General features: G+C 39.7%; 1 protein-coding gene across 1 annotated transcript; it reads right to left on the reverse strand.

Moving 5' to 3' along the window:
- Positions 1-5,203: 5,203 nt before the first annotated feature.
- On the reverse strand, positions 5,204-22,760 carry LOC128636112 (transcription factor 19-like). Its single transcript, XM_053689176.1, has 3 exons — positions 22,221-22,760; positions 20,614-21,187; positions 5,204-6,688 (listed from the first exon to the last, which is right to left on the reverse strand). The coding sequence occupies exons 1-3, from the start codon at positions 22,510-22,512 to the stop codon at positions 6,466-6,468; spliced, it is 1,089 nt and encodes a 362-aa protein (XP_053545151.1). The 5' UTR covers positions 22,513-22,760; the 3' UTR covers positions 5,204-6,465.
- Between the last annotated feature and the right edge of the window lie 249 nt (positions 22,761-23,009).

Raw genomic sequence — 23,009 nt, forward strand, 5'->3', positions numbered from 1 at the left:
ATACACCTTCCCATCGAAACTGAAAAAATTATGCGTCAACAAGAAACTAGCAACTTCCAAGACGTATTCTTGAAAGCTAGAGGTGTAATCAGTATAGTTGTAGAGAAAATATTTCAATGCTTCCAACCCTAGACTATGTCTAATAGAGGAATACAATGAGCTGACGTCAATGGTGAGCCAACCAAAATGGCTTTCCCATTTAACATCTCCAAAAATACTCAGAACATGTTTCGTATCTCGGAGGTAGCTGGGTAAGTTCCTAACCAAAGATTGTAAAACCTCATCAAGCCACAGAGTTTTTCAGAGAGGGAACCAATCCCACTGACTATCGGTCTCCCCCGGACTACGGTGAGTGACTTGTGGACCTTGGGCAGATGGCATTACTGTCCAAGATCCCCAAGTCACCACCTTTGTCCAGGAGATGCAACAGCTCGCTCTGATAGCGCAAAGTGGGATCACCCTGTAACAATTCATAATTGTCTCTGTTGTTCAATTGCCTATAGGCCTCAAAAATATAATCACTTTTGTTGAGTACAACCACTGATCCCCCATTGTCAGCATTACGAATTACAATTTCATTCAGACCTTTAAGTTCTTTTAAGGCCTTTTTCTCTTTATTAGTCAAATTGGAAAAAACAGGTAAATCCAGATCTCTTTTAACCCTTTCAAAGAACTTCTCCAGGGTAGGACCCCTAGTATGTATGGGGTAGAATTGAGAAGGTTTTTTGTAACTTCTGATTCTATTAGTACCTTCTGTTGTAGTGGTACTACTCCTACCTTCCTGTTCTAGTTGTTCTAGAGAGATCAAATCACAACATTCGTCAAATGGTAAATTTACACCTGCTTCTGGTCTGACTGATGAATCATGAGCCAAACCTGAGCTGTTCTGAAAATGTTTGCGCAAGGTCACATTTCTAATAAACCTATTCACATCAATTAGAGTGTTGAATAGGTTAAACTCTGAAGTAGGTGCAAAATTTAAACCATAAGACAAAACGCTGTGTTGTTCAATAGTAAGAGTATGTGTAGGCAAATTGATTACATTGCCGGTTTGTATTTGGATGTTGTGTGGTTTCTGTTCCCCCTCAACTGGTATCGTTCCTGAGACATCTTGTTTGTCTGCCCGTGTCCTCCCTCTCCCGCGTCCATCCCGTCTATGGGAAAAACCTGCTCCAATATAGCATGGTCAAGCTGAATTTGGGCTGTTGTGTTTTGACACTAGAGACATACTTAGATAATTGTTGTGAGGGAATACCTGCAGTATTGGACAAAATTGGGGTTTTGGGACTAACAGATTGATCTGCTGTGGCTACGGTACCAGGTGTATTAACCTTCAAGATACCTTGTTGTTTATTTACTATTTCATCTCCACTGGAGGATAAGCCCCCATCAGACTGTGACCCATCCCCATCTGAGAAAGATATTCTCCTATTCCTCTGTCTGCGTCCTTTCTTATTATTGGAATAAACTTTGTTAACCTGTCTCACTTTCCTATTCCAGATATAGACCGTGTTGCTATTATAATCTGTCTTATCCCTTAAATATTTTGAATGTTTGGTATCAATTACGTTTTGTCTGGAATCTGCTATAGTTTTCTGCAACAAAGTATCAAAGTTGGAAAAATCAACATCAGTACTCCGTGTATTAAGAACCAGTTGTAACTCATCAATTTTCAACCTTAGTGTTTTTAACAAAGAATATTTATACTGTAAAAGTAATTGCATTAAGCGAATAGAACATTCTGTGAGTACTTGGTTCCAAGAGTCAATAAAGTTCTTATCTACTACATCAAATGTAGGATATTTGTTGATTCTCAGGCCTCTCGGAACCATCTGTAATTCAATGTACTTCTCAAATGTCCCTCTGCAATCGCAGCTCCTTTAACAATAAATTTTCCATACACTCAAACAGAGCTGGCAACAGAGGTTAGTCTTATCCTCAGAAAAAATTATGTCCATGTCAGAAGAAACAAAATCCCTTTCATTAGCTGGTAAAAGTGAAAAATACTGTTGTACTGTGTGATCCATGGCTCTGATGTACTCGGGACTTAAATTTTCTTCAGCAATACAGCTTATAAGGGTAGTCCGAACCCAAAGCAATAAAATTCTTAAGTAAAATGCTGTTAAGCTGAAGGATGTTCAATGGCATCAATTAATTTATAAAACGCACAAATGCTGATGTACAAACAGCACTTAACCAGTCCTTTGAATTCAAAGTGCAATATCCCAACGGTAAGTAAAGAAAAACCCCTTGCTTGGTTTGACACAGCTCACCTGACGTACCGCTGCCAGACACCTCTCCGACTTCCCAGCGCGAGACCCGATAATACTCGAGCCTGCTCACGGACTCACTGCATCCAATGTAGCGTGATCCGTTAGGTAAGTCCTGTCCGCTGTACCGTGTATCAGCCTACGGCTTTCGGCGTCCTCCGGAAACGTAACCACTGATGCGGTGGAGCTGTCACATGTGGGGTATCAACCAATAGGAATCGACTGGCAGTCCCGGTATCCGAAGAGATCTTCTGGCAATAAACAAGTGCAACTAGAAGAAGAGGTGATCAATCCGGATGATGGCAAAAGTAAAACGTAGCTTTTATTCAGAACACAGGTATAAAAAAACCTCAGAGCCACAGTTCATGTTCAAGGTGTTGTGTATCAGATTGGCTTATGCGTTTCGGAGTGAGCCGTAGTCATAGCCTATACAACCTGATACACTGCACCCTTTTAAACCTTAAAAAGCACAGTGATTGGATAATAACAAAGTGAGCAAAATTTGCATAAACACACCTTGAGATAGCAGTAACGCATAACAGTACAAGCAATTCTGTAATATTGGTAGGCCTTCAATTCACACATGAATACCATCGTGAGACTATCAACTTCCTAGATTTAAGATTAAGTGGATTATCCGATGGAACAATTGATACTAGTGTGTATCGGAAGCCAATCTCAGGCAACTCTTTATTGAGTGCCAAAAGTTGTCATCCCTCACATGTGCCCCATGCTGTGGCCAAGGGGCAATTCATTTGCACAAAAAGAAACTGTACCAATGGTGATCAATATGAAATAGAGGCTGATGCTCTATGCAATAGACTTAGAGATAGGGGTTACAAATAACATGTGATATTGAGAGCCAGGCGAAAGGTACAGCATTTGGACAGGAATCTTTTGTTGAAAGACAAGGACTTGACTATCAATAACAGATTCGATGGAGTTACATTTATCACTAACTATAGTGCACACTACAACAAGGTGTGTAATATAGTGCTTCAACATTCCAGTAGTTGATAAAGGCATGAGATGTGCTTACAGAAAAGCTAGAACACTAGGGGAATTATGTGGCACCGTCTGAAGTAATCAAACAAAAAACCTAAAGCCTCTACCTGGTTGCAACACCAGGGTATGTTCAAATGTGGTAAGTCTAGGTGCAAACCCTGTGAACATGTGCTCCTGGGAGCACAATTTAAATGGAGAAACGTTTGATATCCGCAATTGCCTAAATTGTACCTGTAATTTTGTTGTATATTTAATCATGTGTACAGCTTGTTCCCTACAATACGTGGGGCTCACGACGAGAGACATGAACTCCCGTATTAGGGAACACTTTTCCACTATCCACCTTGGTAAAGCTAAGACACCATTGGTTCAACATTTTTTTCATTACCACAATAAGAGTACTGATACCTTTGCTTGGAATATTATTGAAAGAATTCCATTGATAGGTAGAGGTGGGGACCGCACAAAAAGGCTTTAACGCCAAGAAATGTTTTGGATTTTCAGGTTAAAGACTAGATTGCCCCTAGGACTTAATTTTTTGCAATAAAATGAGGAATTATGTTTACTTCTTTTCTTTGACCTAACCTGATGAGATTATTGAACACATTTTATTGACCATAGGTATCCATTATGTTTAGTTGGACTATCCAAGTGCTTTTGGATTTAAGTGATAGATTTATTCTCTATCTTTTACTCCAAATACAGTGGAACCGGTCAGTATTAACTACATACAATGGTCCATATATCCTTAGCCGAGTCGTCTCTTCCTACACTTTCAATCATGTGTATGTATATATATATATATATATATATGCTTTTAACTTTGTATTTTTACACATTGAATATTACTGTTCCTATCTGCATTAGGGATAAGGTATTGTTGCCACAATTTATTAGCTTTAGATGTCCTTAACATCTGTTTTTTCCGTCAGTATTGTATGTGATCATTTGCCGGTATTTGGGTGTCTTCACATTTTACCCGAAGATATATCTTAATATACATTATTTTGTCTATAGTAATAGTGAATAACTGACTGATACTTTGTGTTTCTGTTAATCAATTACAGAATTGCTTGTACTGTTATGCGTTACTGCTATCTCAAGGTGTGTTTATGCAAATTTTGCTCACTTTGTTATTATCCAATCACTGTGCTTTTTAAGGTTTAAAAGGGTGCAGTGTATCAGGTTGTATAGGCTATGACTACGGCTCACGCCAAAACGCGTAAGCCAATCTGATACACAACACCTTGAACATGAACTGTGGCTCTGAGGTTTTTTTATACCTGTGTCCTGAATAAAAGCTACGTTTTTCTTTTACCATCATCCGGATTGATCGCCTCTTCTAGTTGCACCAGCCCATGACATTAGCCATATTCCCAATTTATGCACTTGCCTAGTAGTCATAAAATGATCAACTCACTGAAGAACGTATATGTTTATAGTAATTTTCTCCTAAAAAGGAATCATCATTTCTAAACATGCAACTAAACGCACAAAACCGTGATCTATATTTGTGGAATAGGGCACTACATGCTCCCATAACAAGTATAGACACAAACAAGGCACATTAACCATTATTGTAAATAGTGCTTTAATTTATTGCAACTGGAATATACAAAAGGGAACCCGTTAAAACTCCTTTTACCAGCAAGAATTTTAATGAACAATATTTGCCCTCCAATCAAACACGGTTTGCTTAAAAAGTGTTCTAAAGATAAAACAAATGCCCAACGTCTGCCACTGTGAAGGCACCTTTGACCCACAAATATATATATATAAATTATAATCAATAAGATATTAAAATATAAAGTGTTACAATTTTGTACTGGAATCAAAATTAAAATGTTTTATGAATACTGGATGTTTGTTAAGGTTGGCATTCAAGACTCAAGTAGATTAACCCGTTTTAAAATAAAGGGACACTCAGGTTAAATTAAATTTTCATGATTCAGATACAGCATGTAATTTTAAGCAACTTTGCAATTTACTTCCATTAAAAAAAATGTGCAGTCTTTTATATTTACACTTTTTGAGTCACCAGATCCTACTGAGCATGTGCAAGAATTCACAGACTATACGTATATGCATTTGTGATTGGCAAATCTAATGTGTTGACTGGTCCTTAAATGGAGTGGCACAAAGGCAGCATAGCATTGTTTGTGTAATTTTCCCAAGGACCATGGTTTTCCATTTGTAGGGTTATTTTGAGGCTAAAATATGTTGAACAACAGTGCAGCAAACCGTCTTATATGGAAGTTAAGTCTGAGTGCTTTTTGTCCTCTGCTGTTGAGTATGGCAGCATGATTAAGGTGTATTTTGTTAAGAGAAATTAAAAGTACACTGTACTCAAATTTTTGCTATTCGTGTAAAAAAGCATTTAAATATGGCGATTTTTTCACAATGCGTGGGTTGTTATCTGTGTATCACTCTTTCAGATTTCTTATTACTATAAATATGTGACATGCCATTGCTATATTTCTCATAAATTCAAACAAAGTTTATTAAAAATTTGTATTCTTTGAACTATGATAGAACAAATTCGGATTTCATGTCCCTTTAAAATGAAGCTAACAGCTGTAAACATTCTGCTAATGCCCATAGACAAAGTGGTACTTGGATGCCCATGAACCTATGAATCTAGTAAAAAGTACTCAACTAATTTAGCTGTATTATTCTCAAAGACACAGCAAACCTTGTAATTTCAAGATAATTCTCTTGTCTTTGTATAAAACCAGTCAGGTGAGTGTAAACATTTTATTTGCTACACTCAACAATACTTGCACTGTTTCGCAGTTTATCTGTTCGTTGAAGCCAGGCAGGGGCAGATATGTGAGCAGGTTTAGGTTTGAGAATTTTGCAGTGTGCAATTCCAGTTCTCAGAAGTGGAAATCCATTGTATTCAAATGTACATTTTTTTTAAAAAAAGGGGACAAAATAAATAAGTATATTGCAAGGTTGTTTTGCTACATATAAAAACATATTTTGTACAATCTCAGTGTTTACTGTCCCTCAACATTATATCGGGTGGGGATATATAAAAATTGCCAAGTTTAAAATGCTGTTTTGCATGAATAGAAAAAAAAAAATTGAGAAGCGTACGTTTAAAAGGCCAGTGAAAGTCGAAATGAAGAACAGACAAAGAATAAGGAAAACTGAAGATACAGTAAAGAGAGACTGGTTTTCCCAAAAGTCACGTGCAACCGCAGTGGAAGTCTGTGTTCTGTAGGGAAGTCAAGCTCCGACCGATGCACACAACGTGGTACCAAGAGTCACAATGGTCGCACTGTACCCAACTGACCGTGTCCTCTTGAGGAAGGCAGCAGGAACGGGATGCACAGGGCTCTGCGCTGGAGACAGTCTGGGATACCACCAGAGGTACTACTGGGTGCTTCCTGGGGCGACCACGTGGCTTTCTGAGAAAATACAGAGGGAAGGGTGAGAAAAAACAGAGATAAACATAAGGATTAGATTAATTATGAATAGTATGCTGCAGAATACAAAGACAAGATAAAAACTAATAAATTACCTGACAGTTATCAGTGTTCTTCATAGAAAAATATAAAGTAGCCAGGTGGGGGCAGTGTAACTTTTAAACATTTTTTGTTATCCAAAGCAGAAAATAAATTGCATAATTTAACAAACACTGAAAAATGTATTTGCTAAATTTTAGCTTTATATTGGTTATATTTTTAGTCAGGTGATCAGTGAAATCAGCTGGGTGTTGCAGACGTTAAAAAGATCCTGGAGAGAATAGTTCATCATCCGAAACACCAACAATTGGTAGGTATAAAAAGCATACCACTTTATCCTTTTAATTTGTACACATTATCAATTGACTACTCTGTATACTGAATTATGTAGGGCAGCTTGTTCAGTGGTCAAGCACAAGATAGGAGTTTGGTCTTAAAGGGGCACTGTACCCAAAATGTTTCTTTTATAATTCAGAAAGAGCATGCAATTTTAAGCAACTTTCTGATTTACTCCTATTATCAATTTTTCTTCATTCTCTTGCTATCATTATTTGAAAAAGAAGGCATCTAAGCTTTTTTTTTGTTTCAGTACTCTGGACAGCACTTTTTTATTGGTGGATGAATTTATCCACCAATCAGCAAGGACAACCCAGGTTGTTCACCAAAAATGGGCCGGCATCTAATCTTACATTCTTGCATTTCAAATAAAGATACCAAGAGAAAGAAGAAAATTTGATAATAGGAGTAAATTAGAAAGTTGCTTAAAATTTCATGCTCAATCTGAATCACGAAAAAAAGATTTTTGGGTACAGTGTCCCTTTAATTATTTTTGGTACACTCTGCGAACATATTTGGATATCGTCACTATTTGTTAGGCAGTATTATTTCAAGGGGTTTGTTAAATTATTCATGAATTGCCTTAGGTAACATTCACTTGAATTATACCATTATGTCATTTTTTCCCTGTTCTTTGCAAAATTGAATACAGAGTTTTCAATACTACACACACCACCAAGCCTGATTTATTTAGTTAAAAAAGCTGAAAGAAAAGAAGGGGGGGGGGATTATTCTGCACTACAATTACAGAACGGTTTACTTTAACAAAAGTCCAGTGAAAGTCAAAATGAAGAACAGACAAAGAATAGAATGAGGGTTTTTTTTTTTTCTTTGTTAAATTGATTTGAAAATGATTTAAAAACAGACAACCTCAAACTGTCATTCCCATGTTTCACTAGTGATTAAAAAACAAAAAAAAACGTAGGAAGTAAACCACTGCAACATACTACACAGTGAATGTTTGAACCACTACAGTTATCTGTCCACTTATTGGCATGAGGTATGAAAACATAATTTATGCTTACCTGATAAATTTATTTCTCTTGTAGTGTGTTCAGTCCACGGGTCATCCATTACTTATGGGATATATTCTCCTTCCCAACAGGAAGTTGCAAGAGGATCACCCAAGCAGAGCTGCCATATAGCTCCTCCCCTCACATGTCATATCCAGTCATTCGACCGAAACAAGACGAGAAAGGAGAAACTATAGGGTGCAGTGCTGACTGGAGTTATAATTTAAAATTTAGAACCTGCCTCAAATAGACAGGGCGGGCCGTGGACTGAACACACTACAAGAGAAATAAATTTATCAGGTAAGCATAAATTATGTTTTCTCTTGTTAAGTGTGTTCAGTCCACGGGTCATCCATTACTTATGGGATACCAATACCAAAGCTAAAGTACACGGATGATGGGAGGGACAAGGCAGGAACATTAAACAGAAGGACCCACTGCCTGTAGAACCTTTCTCCCAAAAACAGCCTCCGAAGAAGCAAAAGTGTCAAATTTGTAAAATTTGGAAAAAGTATGAAGTGAAGACCAAGTTGCAGCCTTGCAAATCTGTTCAACAGAGGCCTCATTCTTAAAGGCCCAGGTGGAAGCCACAGCTCTAGTGGAATGAGCTGTAATTCTTTCAGGAGGCTGCTGTCCAGCAGTCTCATAGGCTAAGCGTATTATGCTACGAAGCCAAAAAGAGAGAGAGGTAGCCGAAGCCTTTTGACCTCTCCTCTGTCCAGAGTAAACGACAAACAGAGAAGAAGTTTGTCGAAAATCTTTAGTTGCCTGTAAGTAGAACTTCAGGGCACGGGCCACGTCTAGGTTATGCAAAAGACGTTCCTTCTTTTAAGAAGGATTAGGACATAAGGATGGAACAACAATCTCTTGATTGATATTCTTGTTAGAAACAACCTTAGGTAAAAACCCAGGTTTAGTACGCAGGACTACCTTGTCTGAATGAAAGATCAGATAAGGAGAATCACAATGTAAGGCAGATAACTCAGAGACTCTTCGAGCCGAGGAAATAGCCATCAAAAACAGAACTTTCCAATATAAAAGCTTAATATCAATGGAATGAAGGGGTTCAAACGGAACACCCTGAAGAACTTTAAGAACCAAGTTTAAGCTCCACGGAGGAACAACAGCTTTAAACACAGGCTTAATCCTAGCCAAAGCCTGACAAAAAGCCTGGACGTCTGGATTCTCTGCCAGACGCTTGTGTAAAAGAATAGACAGAGCAGAAATCTGTCCCTTTAGTGAACTAGCGGATAAGCCCTTTTCTAAACCCTCTTGTAGAAAAGACAATATCCTAGGAATCCTAACCTTACTCCATGAGTAACTCTTGGATTCACACCAATATAAATATTTACGCCATATCTTGTGGTAAATTTTTCTGGTAACAGGTTTCCGAGCCTGTATTAATGTATCAATAACCGAATCCGAAAACCCACGCTTTGATAGAATCAAGCGTTCAATTTCCAAGCAGTCAGCCTCAGAGAAATTAGGTTTGGATGGTTGAAAGGACCCTGAATTAGAAGGTCCTGCCTCAGGGGTAGAGACCATGGTGGACAGGACGACATGTCCACTAGGTCTGCATACCAGGTCCTGCGTGGCCACGCAGGCGCTATCAGAATCACAGATGCTCTCTCCTGTTTGATCCTGGCAATCAGTCGAGGTAGCAACGGAAAAGGTGGAAACACATAAGCTATGTTGAAAACCCAAGGGGCTGCTAGCGCATCTACCAGCACCGCTCCCGGGTCCCTGGACCTGGATCCGTAACAAGGAAGCTTGGCGTTCTGGCGAGATGTCATGAGATCCAGATCCGGTTTGCCCCAACGAAGAATCAGTTGAGCAAATACCTCCGCCGGGTGAAGTTCCCACTCCCCCGGATGAAAAGTCTGGCGACTTAGAAAATCCGCCTCCCAGTTCTCCATGCCTGGGATGTAGATCGCTGACAGGTGGCAAGAGTGAGACTCTGCCCAGCGAATTATCTTCGAGACTTCCAACATCGCTAGGGAACTCCTGGTTCCCCCTTGATGATTGATGTAAGCCACAGTCGTGATGTTGTCCGACTGAAATCTGATGAACCTCAGTGTTGCTAACTGAGGCCAAGCTAGAAGAGCATTGAATATTGCTCTTAATTCTAGAATGTTTATTGGGAGGAGTTTCTCCTCCTGAGTCCACGATCCCTGAGCCTTCAGGGAGTTCCAGACTGCTCCCCAGCCTAGTAGGCTGGCATCTGTTACAATCGTCCAATCTGGTCTGCGAAAAGTCATTCCTTTGGACAGATGAACCCGTGACAACCACCAGAGAAGAGAATCTCTGGTCTCCTGGTCCAGATTTAGCAAAGGGGACAGATCCGAGTAATCCCTGTTCCATTGACTTAGCATGCATAGTTGCAGCGGTCTGAGATGTAGGCGCGCAAATGGCACTATGTCCATTGCTGCGACCATTAAGCCGATTACTTCCATGCACTGAGCTACTGATGGGCTTGGAATGGAGTGAAGAACACGGCAAGCATTGAGAATCTTTGATAACCTGGACTCCGTCAGGTAAATCTTCATCTCTACAGAATCTATAAGAGTCCCTAGAAAAGGGACCCTTGTGAGTGGTAACAGAGAACTCTTTTCCACGTTCACTTTCCACCCATGCGACCTCAGAAATGCTAGAACTATCTCTGTAGGAGACTTTGCAGTTTGAAAACTTGACACTTGTATCAGAATGTCGTCTAGGTACGGAGCCACCGCTATGCCTCGTGGTCTTAGTACCGCCAGAAGAGAGCCCAGAACCTTTGTAAAAATTCTCGGGGCCGTAGCTAATCCGAAGGGAAGCGCTACAAACTGGTAATGCCTGTCTAGAAAGGCAAACCTTAGGTACCGATAATGATCTTTGTGAATCGGTATGTGAAGGTAGGCATCCTTTAAATCCACTGTGGTCATATATTGACCCTCTTGGATCATGGGTAGGATGGTCCGAATGGTTTCCATCTTGAACGATGGAACCCTTAGGAATTTGTTTAAGATTTGTAAATCTAAGATTGGTCTGAAGGTTCCCTCTTTCTTGGGAACCACAGATTTGAATAAAACCCTTGCCCCTGTTCCGTCCGCGGAACTGGGTGGATCACTCCCATTACTAAGAGGTCTTGTACACATTGTAGAAATGCCTCTTTCTTTACTAGGTTTGTTGATAACCTTGACAGATGAAACCTCCCTTGTGGAGGAGAAGTTTTGAAATCCAGAAGGTATCCCTGAGATATAATCTCCAACGTCCAGGGATCCTGTACATCTCTTGCCCAAGCCTGGGCGAAGAGAGAGAGTCTGCCCCCCACTAGATCCGTCTCCGGAAAGGGGGCCCTGTCTTCATGCTGTCTTAGGGGCGGAAGTAGGCTTTCTGGCCTGCTTGCCCTTGTTCCATGACTGGTTGCCTTTCCAACCCTGTCTGTAACGAGCAGTAGTTCCTTCCTGTTTTGGAGCGGAGGAAGTTGATGCTGCTCCTGCCTTGAAATTACGAAAGGCACAAAAATTAGACTGTTTGGCCCTGTCCTGAGGAAGGCTGTGGCCCTTACCTCCAGTAATGTCAGCAATAATTTCCTTCAAGCCGGGCCCGAATAAGGTCTTCCCTTTGAAAGGAATGTTTAGTAATTTAGACTTAGAAGTTACATCTGCTGACCAGGATTTAAGCCATAGCGCTCTGCGCGCCTGTATGGCGAACCCGGAATTCTTAGCCGTAAGTTTGATTAAATGCACTACGGCATCCGAAACAAACGCATTAGCCAGCTTAAGGGTTCTAATCTTGCTCAAAGACTCATCCAATGGTGCTGTGCGAATCGCCTCTTCCAGAGACTCAAACCAGAATGCTGCTGCAGCAGTGACAAGCGCAATGCATGCAAGAGGCTGTAATATAAAACCTTGTTGAACAAACTTTCTTAAGATAACCCTCTAATTTTTTATCCATTGGATCTGAGAAAGCACAGATATCCTCCACCGGGATAGTGGTACGCTTGGCTAAAGTAGAAACTGCTCCCTCCACTTTAGGGACCGTCTGCCATAAGTCTCGTGTGGTGGCGTCTATAGGGAACATTTTCTAAATATCGGAGGAGGGGAAAAAGGCACACCGGGTCTATCCCACTCCTTACTAATAATCTCTGTAAGCCTCTTTGGTATAGGAAAAACGTCAGTACACACCGGTACCGCGTAGTATTTATCCAGCTTACATAATTTCTCTGGGATTGCCACCGTGTCACAATCATTCAGAGCCGCTAACACCTCCCCTAGCAACACGCGGAGGTTCTCAAGCTTAAATTTAAAATTTGAACTTTCTGAATCCGGTCTCCCCGAATCAGAACAGTCACCCACAGAATGAAGCTCTCCGTCCTCATGTTCTGCAAATTGTGACGCAGTATCAGACATGGCTCTCGTGTCATCGGCGCGCTCTGTCCTTAACCCAGAACTGTCGCGCTTGCCTCTTAACTCGGGCATATTGTATAATACTTCTTTCATAACATTAGCCATATCATGTAAAGTGATTTGTAAGGGCCTTGATGTACTTGGCGCCTCAATCTCACGCACCTCCCGAGCGGGAGACGAAGGTACTGACACGTGAGGAGAGTTAGACGGCATAACTGCCCCTTCGTTGTCTGGTGATAATTTTTTTATCGGTACAGATTGACTTTTCAAAGTAATATCAATACAATTGGTACACATATTTCTATTGGGCTCCACAACGGCTTTTAAACATAATGAACAAGCAGATTCCTCTGTATCAGACATGTTTAAACAGACTAGCAATGAAGCTAGCAAGCTTGGAAATTACTTTCAATAAGTTAACAAGCAATATAAAAAACGCTGCAGCGCTTTTAAAAAACAGTTGAATAACAAAGAACTAATTCAGTTATAGTCAACAATTCTTTAAATGTATTAATTAGCCGAGGATTGCACCCATTAGCAACAGGATGATTAACCCCTCCGTACCCAAAAAAAGGATATCAAATTAATATTAAACGTTTTTATCACAGTCTAACACACTGTCACAGGTCTCCTGTGACTGATTACCTCCCTCAAAAACGAATTTTGAAGACCCCTGAGCTCTCTAGAGACGTCCTGGATCAAGGAGGAAGAAGCAGGAAGACTGTGCTAGAATTTTAACTGCGCAACAAGGCGCTAAAAAAAGGCCCCTCCCGCTCATTTACAACAGTGGGAGACCTGATATAACGGTTTCAATGCAGAAATATACGTTAGCCATGTGGAAAAAAGGAAAAATTCATGCCCAAAGGGATTTGTCACCAAAGTACCTCACAAAAACGAATAACATGCCAGTAAACGTTTTTTTAAAAACAAACATCTTTTAATGTCATGCAAAGTTATCACTAAGCCTGCTACCAGTCGCTTCCACTGCAGATAAGGCTTAAGCATTATTTCAGTATTAACAGTATTTTCTCAGTCAAATTCTAGTCCCTAGAAAATAACTCTACTGTGCATACATTCATCAGCCTGATACCAGTCACTACTACTGCATTTAAGCCTGTACTTACATCATACGGGTAACAGCAGTGTTTTCTTAGTCAATTCCATTCCCAGAAAATATTGTACTGCACATACCTCATTTGCGGGGGACCCCGCATGCTATTCCCATGTTCTGAAGTTACCCCACTCCTCAGAATGTCGAGAACAGCCAGTGGATCTTAGTTACGCCTGTTAAGATCATAGAAAAAACGCAGGCAGTTTCTTCTTCCAAATACTGCCTGAGATAGAAAAACGGCACACTCCGGTGCCATTTAAAATAAAAAACTTTTGATTGAAGAATAATTAAGTAAAAACTCCAACTCCTCCCGCGACCTTCTTTGTTGAGGGTTGCAAGAGAATGACTGGGTATGACATGTGAGGGGAGGAGCTATATGGCAGCTCTGCTTGGGTGATCCTCTTGCAACTTCCTGTTGGGAAGGAGAATATATCCAATAAGTAATGGATGACCCGTGGACTGAACACACTTAACAAGAGAAACAAAGGTTTTTTTTAAGCGGTGTGTCCCTACAAGCCAATGAAACATCAAAAAAAAAATGTTAACCAGCAAATCTGAAAGTGGTAGCCCTAATTGTCCAACATCATATTTATAAAGTTAAAACATAGTAATAAAAATGGTGCATTGCTCACAAGAATGTCATATTCAGGAGTCACAGCTTTGCAGGCAAGGAAAGGTTAGGGGGCAGAGTAGAGAAAAAAAAAACCTCGAGAACCAGCCCTATATTTGACTGTTCCCTTCAACAATGCTTCGCTCTGGTTGCGCGGTGTTAATGAAAACAGAGTACAACCAGAGCACAGCGAGCGCTGTTTGAAGAGAACAGTCTGATGTGGAGCAGCGCTGCAAAGCAAAACAGCTAACAGTTCCTGCATGTATCCAGTTCTCTCTGCAGACCTGCTGCATTTTCTGCAATGACATCTCAGATCACAGCATGTTCTGCCTTTGGGCAAATAGGCAGATGTTGCCACATCCCAAGCTTCCACTAGCATGATAAAATATTACTTCAACTTGTAATATGTTCTTAAATAGACAGTCTAGTCCAAATTAAACTCTCAATTTAGATAGGCCATGTAATTTTAAAACCGCTTTCCAATTTACTTTTATCATCACATATGCTTTGTTCTTTGTTAAAAGCTAAACCTAGGTAGGCTAATATGCTAATTTCTAAGCCCTTGCAGGCAGCCTCTTATCTGAAGGCATTTGACAGATTTTCAGAGCTAGATGGCATTAGTTCATGTGTGTCCTATAGATACTATTGTGCTCACTCCTGTGGAGTTATTTATGAGTCAGTACGGATTGGCTAAAATACGACTGACAAAAGAAGTGAGACAAGGGGGCAGTCTGCAGAGGCTTAGATACAAGGTAATCAGAGGTAAAAAGTGTATTAATTTAACTGTTGGTTATGCAAAACAGGGGGGATTGGTAATAAAGGGATTATGTGTTTTTAAACAATAAACATTCTGGAGTAGACCGCCCCTTTTCATGATTCTAATAAGAGCATAACATTTTAAACAACTTTCCAATTTACGACTTCTATTAGCAAACTTGCTTCATTCTCTTGGTATCCTTTGTTGAAGCAGCTGTGCACATCTGTACAACCAACAAGGGGCATATAAGTACAGCAGCCTATCAGCATTGCTGCTCCTAAGCCTACCTAGGTATGCTTTAAAATGATACCAAAAAGAATGAAGCAACTTAGATAATAGAAGTAAATTACTCTGAATCGTGGAAGAAAAATGCTCGATTTCGTGTCCATCTAAAGATAAACTGTTTTTACCTACCACTTTAAGGGACAGTTTACTCAAAAAAATGTCTCCCCTTTAATTTGTTCCCAATTATCCACTTTATCTGCTGGGGTATATTAAATTGTTTGTCCATTACCCTTATATTGGCATTTGAAATAGTTAATTTAGCCTGTGGTATCCCAACCCATCCTGAAAGTTTTTGGCCTCAAGGCCAAGCTGTGTTAATACAGCCAGTAGAAGAAATTACACTCCCAGTGGGTTATAGAAGAGAAGGTAATAAAATGTTAATTTTACATTCTTCTCTAAAAGTATTGGTGATTGGTTTATAGACAGATATAAGATAAAGACACATGTATATGTACACAATGTGATACAGTAATGAGATCTGATTATACCTACAGATATAAGATAGACACATGTATATGTACACAATGTGATACAGTAATGAGATCTGATTATACCTACAGATATAAGATAAAGACATGTATATGTACACAATGTGATAAAGTAATGAGATCTGATTATACCTACAGATATAAGATAAAGACACATGTATATGTACACAGTGTGATACAGTAATTAGATCTGATTATACCTACAGATATAAGATAAAGACACATGTATATGTACATAAATGTGATAAAGTAATGAGATCTGATTATACCTACAGATATAAGATAAAGACACATGTATATGTACACAGTGTGATAAAGTAATGAGATCTGATTATACCTACATATATAAGATAAAGACACATGTATATGTACACAATGTAATAAAGTAATGAGATCTGATTATACCTACAGATATAAGATAGACACATGTATATGTACATAAATGTGATAAAGTAATGAGATCTGATTATACCTACAGATATAAGATAAAGACACATGCATATGTACACAATGTGATAAAGTAATGATATCTGATTATACCTACAGATATAAGATAAAGACACATGTATATGTACATAAATGTGATAAAGTAATGAGATCTGATTATACCTACAGATATAAGATAAAGACACGTGTATCTGTACACAATGTGATAAAGTAATGAGATCTGATTATACCTACAGATATAAGATAAAGACACATGTATATGTACACAATGTGATACAGTAATGAGATCTGATTATACCTACAGATATAAGATAAAGACATATGTATATGTACACAATGTGATAAAGTAATGAGATCTGATTATACCTACAGATATAAGATAAAGACACATGTATATGTACACAATGTGATACAGTAATGAGATCTGATTATACCTACAGATATAAGGTAAAGACACATGTATATGTACACAATGTGATACAGTAATGAGATCTGATTATACCTACAGATATAAGATAAATACACATGTATATGTACACAGTGTGATAAAGTAATGAGATCTGATTATACCTACAGATATAAGATAGACACATGTATATGTACACAGTGTGATACAGTAATGATATCTGATTATACCTACAGATATAAAATACAGACACATGTATATGTACACAATGTGATACAGTAATGAGATCTGATTATACCTACAGATATAAGATACAGACACATGTATATGTACACAGTGTGATACAGTAATGATATCTGATTATACCTACAGATATAAGATACAGACACATGTATATGTACACAGTGTGATAAAGTAATAAGATCTGATTATACCTACAGATATAAGATAAAGACACATGTATATGTACACAATGTGATAATGTAATGAGATCTGATTATACCTACAGATATAAGATAAAGACACGTGTATATGTACACAGTGTGATAATGTAATAAGATCTGATTATACCTACAGATATAAGATAAAGACACATGTATATGTACACAATGTGATAAAGTAATGAGATCTGATTATATCTACAGATATAAGATAAAGACACATGTATATGTATACAATGTGATAATGTAATGAGATCTGATTATACCTACAGATATAAGATACAGACACATGTATATGTACACAGTGTGATAAAGTAATGATATCTGAATAAAAGCTATTGCTTGAGCAAGGTTGCGCTGAAATTGATGTAGTTACAATACAAAGAATATTAAAGGGAAATCCAGCCAAAGCTTAAAGGGACACTGAACCCACATTTTTTCTTTTGTGATTCAGATAGAGCATGCAATTTTAAGCAACTTTCTAATTTACTCCTATTACCAATTTTTCTTGGTTCTCTTGCTATCTTTATTTGAAAAAAACATCTAAGCTTTTTTTCTTGGTTCAGGACTCTGGACAGCACTTTTTTTATTGGTGGATGAATTTATCCACCAATTAGAAAGGACAACCCAGGTTGTTCACCAAACATGGGCCAGCATCTAAACTTACATTTTTGCATTTCAAATAAAGATACCAAGTGAATAAAGAAAATTTGATAATAGGAGTAAATTAGAAAGTTGCTTAAAATGTCACGCTCTATCTGAATCACAAAAAAAAAAAAAAAATGTGGGTTCAGTGTCCCTTTAAATGCCCATGGGTGAATTTCAGTTTTGTATAGAAGATTTTTTGCAATATAAATATACTAAAAAAAAAAAAAAAAAGCTTTTAGTAAAAATGTAAAGTTGTTTTTAAAGAACGTTACTCAAGTATGCTCCATGCACCAGCATTTTAAACACAGCACTGAGTCAGAACGACTAAGGTGTCTGTAGCATCTGGTAATGACTCAATTTGCATCATTGCTGACATGATACAGGCCCCGCTGGCTCTGAGCAGCTGCAGTATTTAAAATGCTGGTGCACTGAGAATAGTTATGCTTCACATGCACGTGCAGAGAAAAACGCTAACACGAAATCAGTGATAACTTACTGCATGCATTTTTAACAACACATTTATATTGCAAATATATTTCTATAATTAGCCGAGATGTAACTCCTCTATGTGCATTTCAGCATTGACTGGAATATCGATTTAAGAGATAAGAGGGAATGATATAGACTATGAAAAGACAAGAAACCATAAAGGATAGAGTATACAACAAGTGTGCTCACTTGATCAAGGTACTAGAGGAAAACTCTCAAACCAAAGAACGGATAGGTTTAGAAAACTTAAGACTACTAAATAGAGAATTGCACAACTAGCAAGTGCATAATCAAAATACAATATAAAACTCTGAATTTCAAATAAGCAGTAGATTTTTTATCTGACAAGTTTATTATAAAAAAAATTTAACAATTTGCTGGCCCCGTGTATCACATGACAGCCATCAGCCAATCACAGATGTATACACTGGCTAGGTTTGCCATATTGCCCACTTTAGGGAGGATACTTATGAAATACATATGTCAGAGGCTATTTAAAGAAATCTTTGTTCCATTTTAAGGACCGACAGATGTATTTTTTCATGTGTGTGTCTGTTAACCCTTTGAGTGCTAAGCCGATTTAATAAATTTTTTTATTTTGTGGAGAAAAAAAAAATGGTTTAACTTTTTTTTCCCCAGATCCCCAAGACTTACACCATTGGAAAGGTTAGGCGATTACATTTCCAATGGTGGGTCTTGGGGGTCTGTAGCTGCTTAGATGCCCGAGATACAGGCCTTCTAAGCAGCATGCCCCCTTTCCCTATACTTTGTATTGACAAATTGTTAAAGTTGCGCGGTGACGTCACCACGCAAAACGTGATGCCCCGGCGATGTCTGTCACTCTACAGGCCGGGGTGGGAGCCCCCAGATATCCCTCAAGGTGGGAGAGTGCTAGTGAGGGCTTTGAGCTGTCATTAGCACCAGAGTGGGAAACTGACGGCTCAGAGCCATCATTAGCACTCAAAGGGTTAAAGGGACAGCCAACAGCAGAATTTATGTTTTATAAGATAAATCCCTTTATTACCCATTCCCCAGTTTTGCATAACCAACACTGTTATAATAATTTACTTATTACCTCTTTGATTACCTTTTATCTAAGCATCTTCTGACAGCCCCCTGATCACATGACATTTTTATTATCTATTGACTTTTATTTTAGCCAAATAGTGCAGTGTCTGCCACAATCCACAGGCGTGATCACAATGTTATCTATATTGTTTACATGAACTAGCTCTCCCCTGTTGTGAAAAGCAAATAAAATAACATGTGATAAGAGGCAGCCTTCAAAATCATGAGTCTTCCTAGGTTTAGTTTTCAACTAAGAATACCAAGAGAACAAAGCAAAATTGGTGATAAAATTAAATTGGAATATTGTTTAAAATGACATTCCCCATCTGAATCATGAGTTTTTTTTGGACTTTACTGTCCCTTTAAAGAAACAATATGGCAACCCTAACAGACCTTTTGCACATGCTCATTAAGAGCTGGTACTTTAAAAAGTGTGCGTATAAAAAAGTACTGCAAAATTTGATAATGGCGGAAAATTGGAAAAGCTTTTAAAAACGACACAATGACTTTAAAAAGTGGGCTGCTCAGTTTAAAGGGACACTAAAGTGATTAATGTGCCGTATAGGTAAACACCCTAAACTCAGCGGCTCTGGCCGCCCATGCTACAGCACTCTGCTTCAATGAGGTGACATTTCCACCTCTAAACCAATAGCCGTGTGTGTCATCTGAGTGTTCTGTATGCTAGCGCTGCTGTTGGTTTAGAGGTGCAAACGTCACATCGGTAGAAGAGCGCGGTGCTGTGGGAGGCCGGAGCCGCTGAGTTTAGCGAGGTGCAGCGGCAGTGTCAGGGTGAGTTTAGCACCTTTATTTAATAATTGATCACTTAAACTCAATATTTTTAGCGATGGCAAATCCTAGTGTTTGTTAGAAGCTCAGATTTACCATCACTTTAAAGGGACATTCCGGTCAAAATATAAAAGCACATTGATGAATTACATTTGTGATTAGAAACATATTTGCAATTTACATGTATTGGCAAAAATGGTTTTAGTAAAAGTTACTGTTTTAGTGTTAACATTTTTCTCTGCACGTGATGCATAGCTAGATATTCTCAGTGCACCAGCATTTTAAATACTGCAACTGCTCATATAGCCAGTGGGGCTTGTATCATATCAACTATTAACAAATTGAGGCATTACCAGAGGATACAAGCACCTAAGGCTCTTTAAGCAAGTGCTGTGTTGAAAATGCTGATGCACGGAGCATACTTAAATACACTTTTAAAGGAGCTATAACGTTTATTAGAAGCATTTTTGCTAATACATGTATATTGCAAAAATGTTTCTATTCAAAACTGAAATGCATCCATGTGGATTCCAATTTTGGCTGGAATGTCCTTTTAAGAACAGTGAACCAAGCGACCCGCTCTTTGTTCTCCTTACCTGCCTGACTCCCCCTGCTGCATCATTCTCTCCTCTTCCTTTCGTCTTCCTCTTTTTCTCTTTCTCTTGCCCACTGATTCATCCTTGTCAACACCCTCGTCATCATGTTCCTCCTCTTCCAACTCACACAAAACCCTGTGTTGCGCTTTCCTCCGGCTGCTTCTCCGCTCCTGACCAGTACGAGAGGGCAAAGGAAGATCAGGAGTGGAAGGTTTTAGCATCTCAACCGCACCACCAACCACCAGTCTGCTATGCATTTTTTCACGCATCATTTTGCTGATACTACCAATTGAGTTGAGGATAACTGTGGCACCAGTAGTGTAGTGAGGGGAAGCACCAAGTCCTCCTTTAAGTCTCTGACTGCCCACAACAGGTGTAAAACCCGGAAGCACTTTCCGAGCACGTGGGGAGGTGATGGCAGAGAAGTCCAAAGGTCGCACGCTAACTCGCTGAAACATAAAATATATGTCTGGTGTAGGATGAGAGGATACTTTCTCTTGAAAGCGAAGAAGGTCGCCATCTGTCAACTCAAATCTCTCACCGCGCGCGAGATGGGTATCATTCACATATATCCCTGTTGGAGTAGGAAGAAAACAAAATGTAAAATCAAGCAGGATACAAGCAAAATATGTAGTGTAACAAAATAAGACAAAAAGGGACAGTATGAGATTAACAAAATATCTAACCATTCCCCTTTCAAGTGAGACAAGGGTGGTCAGAATGCTTAGTGAAAGAACATATCAATTAAAACAGTAAAGAATTGATTAAATCAGAATCAGCCTAAAAAAATAGTATTTCAAGTCCAGCCCTCAGGACACCAGTCATTTTCATTTTATCTAAACTAGAGCAATGGGTGAAGTGACAAGAGTCCAACAAGTGGCTATAAGGTGGCCCAAGAGCCTAATAAGTGGTTGTAGAAAGCAGAAGCCTCATGGGTGTCCAAGGATAGGTTTGCGGGCCAAAGGAAAGGGAGGGAAGACCCCTGACAGGTAGGCGGGCCAAAGGAAAGGGAGGGAGGACCCCTGACAGGTAGGCGGGCCAAAGGAAAGGGAGGGAGGACCCCTGACAGGTAGGCGGGCCAAAGGAAAGGGAGGGAGGACCCCTGACAGGTAGGCGGGCCAAAGGAAAGGGAGGGAGGACCCCTGACAGGTAGGCGGGCCAAAGGAAAGGGAGGGAGGGCCCCTGACAGGTAGGCGGGCCAAAGGAAAGGGAGGGAGGGCCCCTGACAGGTAGGCGGGCCAAAGGAAAGGGAGGGAGGGCCCCTGACAGGTAGGCGGGCCAAAGGAAAGGGAGGGAGCCTGAGGCTGACAGGTAGGAAAAAGGATAGGGAGGTGCCCAAGGTCAAATAATGTGTGGATAAAAGACATTGTAATATGGAATAACAGAAGAATTATAAACCCAAGTAACCAAATTAGAGGTTGAAAGTGAAAAGAAAAAGGAAGTGAGGCTTAAATAAAGGAGTAGTAAGTCTAAAGGGTAAATTGGCAAAAAGGAAAAGCAGGGCAGAGAGGACGGGTGGACAAAATGAGAAACAAGGGATTGATGAGTCGACTAAGAAAACAAAAGATAAAGAACCAAGATGAGATGTATTGTGTTCTGATAGTTACCACAGTTGGTACAGCTTTGCAATGTGACCTTCCAATCCCCATGACCTGACGTCTCCCTCTCCGCATGGATTTCTGCATGGACACGTGGTTTTCCTGGCAAGGGGACATCACACAGTTCAGGGTGGGAGCCAAGCTTGTAGGTGCAGCGGGGCAAGTCTGGCAGAAAGGTGTACAGATCAAGGTAAGGTGCACCACCATTGCTTGAAACCGGAGAGGGTCCAGGATCAGCACCCATACGTAGGAGCTGGAAACAGGGCTGGACCTGGGACAGAGAAACCTCTGAACCCACCATGGCAGTCTAGTGCCTCAAGAGGATGGGATGTTACTATAACCTGGGCTTGTCCCCTACCCTGCACACCTTTATAACCTCTGACCTCCTAGATTACTTACATATACACAATGGAAATAAAGGTTTTAACCCAGATCAGTAAAGCTGACCACTAAACCTAATTAAACATAACTTCCACCTTTGACCCCTGTTTGCATAAGACCTTTAACCTTTTGGGGACTACAGATATAGTTGATCTGCACTTCCTCTAAATGCTGACGTCACTTTAAACACCTAAAGGTCACACCAAAAACGTATTTTCCCCAAATCACCCCACAAGATGCTGGGCTCACGCCCTTTTGGGGCTGATGACGTCAACTAGCTCACGGGCCCCCCAGAAGCAGCCACCGCTTGGGTTGCTGTCTCCCAACCGGCAGCTTCCTCACGCGCGGGAAAAGGAAGAAGCGCGCCTTTGAAATTTGGCGCGCCACTGAAAGGAAAAGCACGCCTTACCGTATAAC

The sequence above is a fragment of the Bombina bombina genome, chromosome 7 (genome assembly GCF_027579735.1).
Source record: "Bombina bombina isolate aBomBom1 chromosome 7, aBomBom1.pri, whole genome shotgun sequence".
Taxonomy (NCBI): Eukaryota; Metazoa; Chordata; class Amphibia; order Anura; family Bombinatoridae; genus Bombina; species Bombina bombina.

Excerpts from the sequence above, each read along its gene's own strand:
- LOC128636112 (XM_053689176.1), bottom strand. The coding sequence starts at position 22,512 with ATGGTGGGTTCAGAGGTTTCTCTGTCCCAGGTCCAGCCCTGTTTCCAG. Across the intron at positions 21,188-22,220 it reads GCAAAGCTGTACCAACTGTG|GGATATATGTGAATGATACC; the intron begins GTAACTATCAGA and ends CTACTCCAACAG. Across the intron at positions 6,689-20,613 it reads CAGCAGGGGGAGTCAGGCAG|AAAGCCACGTGGTCGCCCCA; the intron begins GTAAGGAGAACA and ends GTATTTTCTCAG.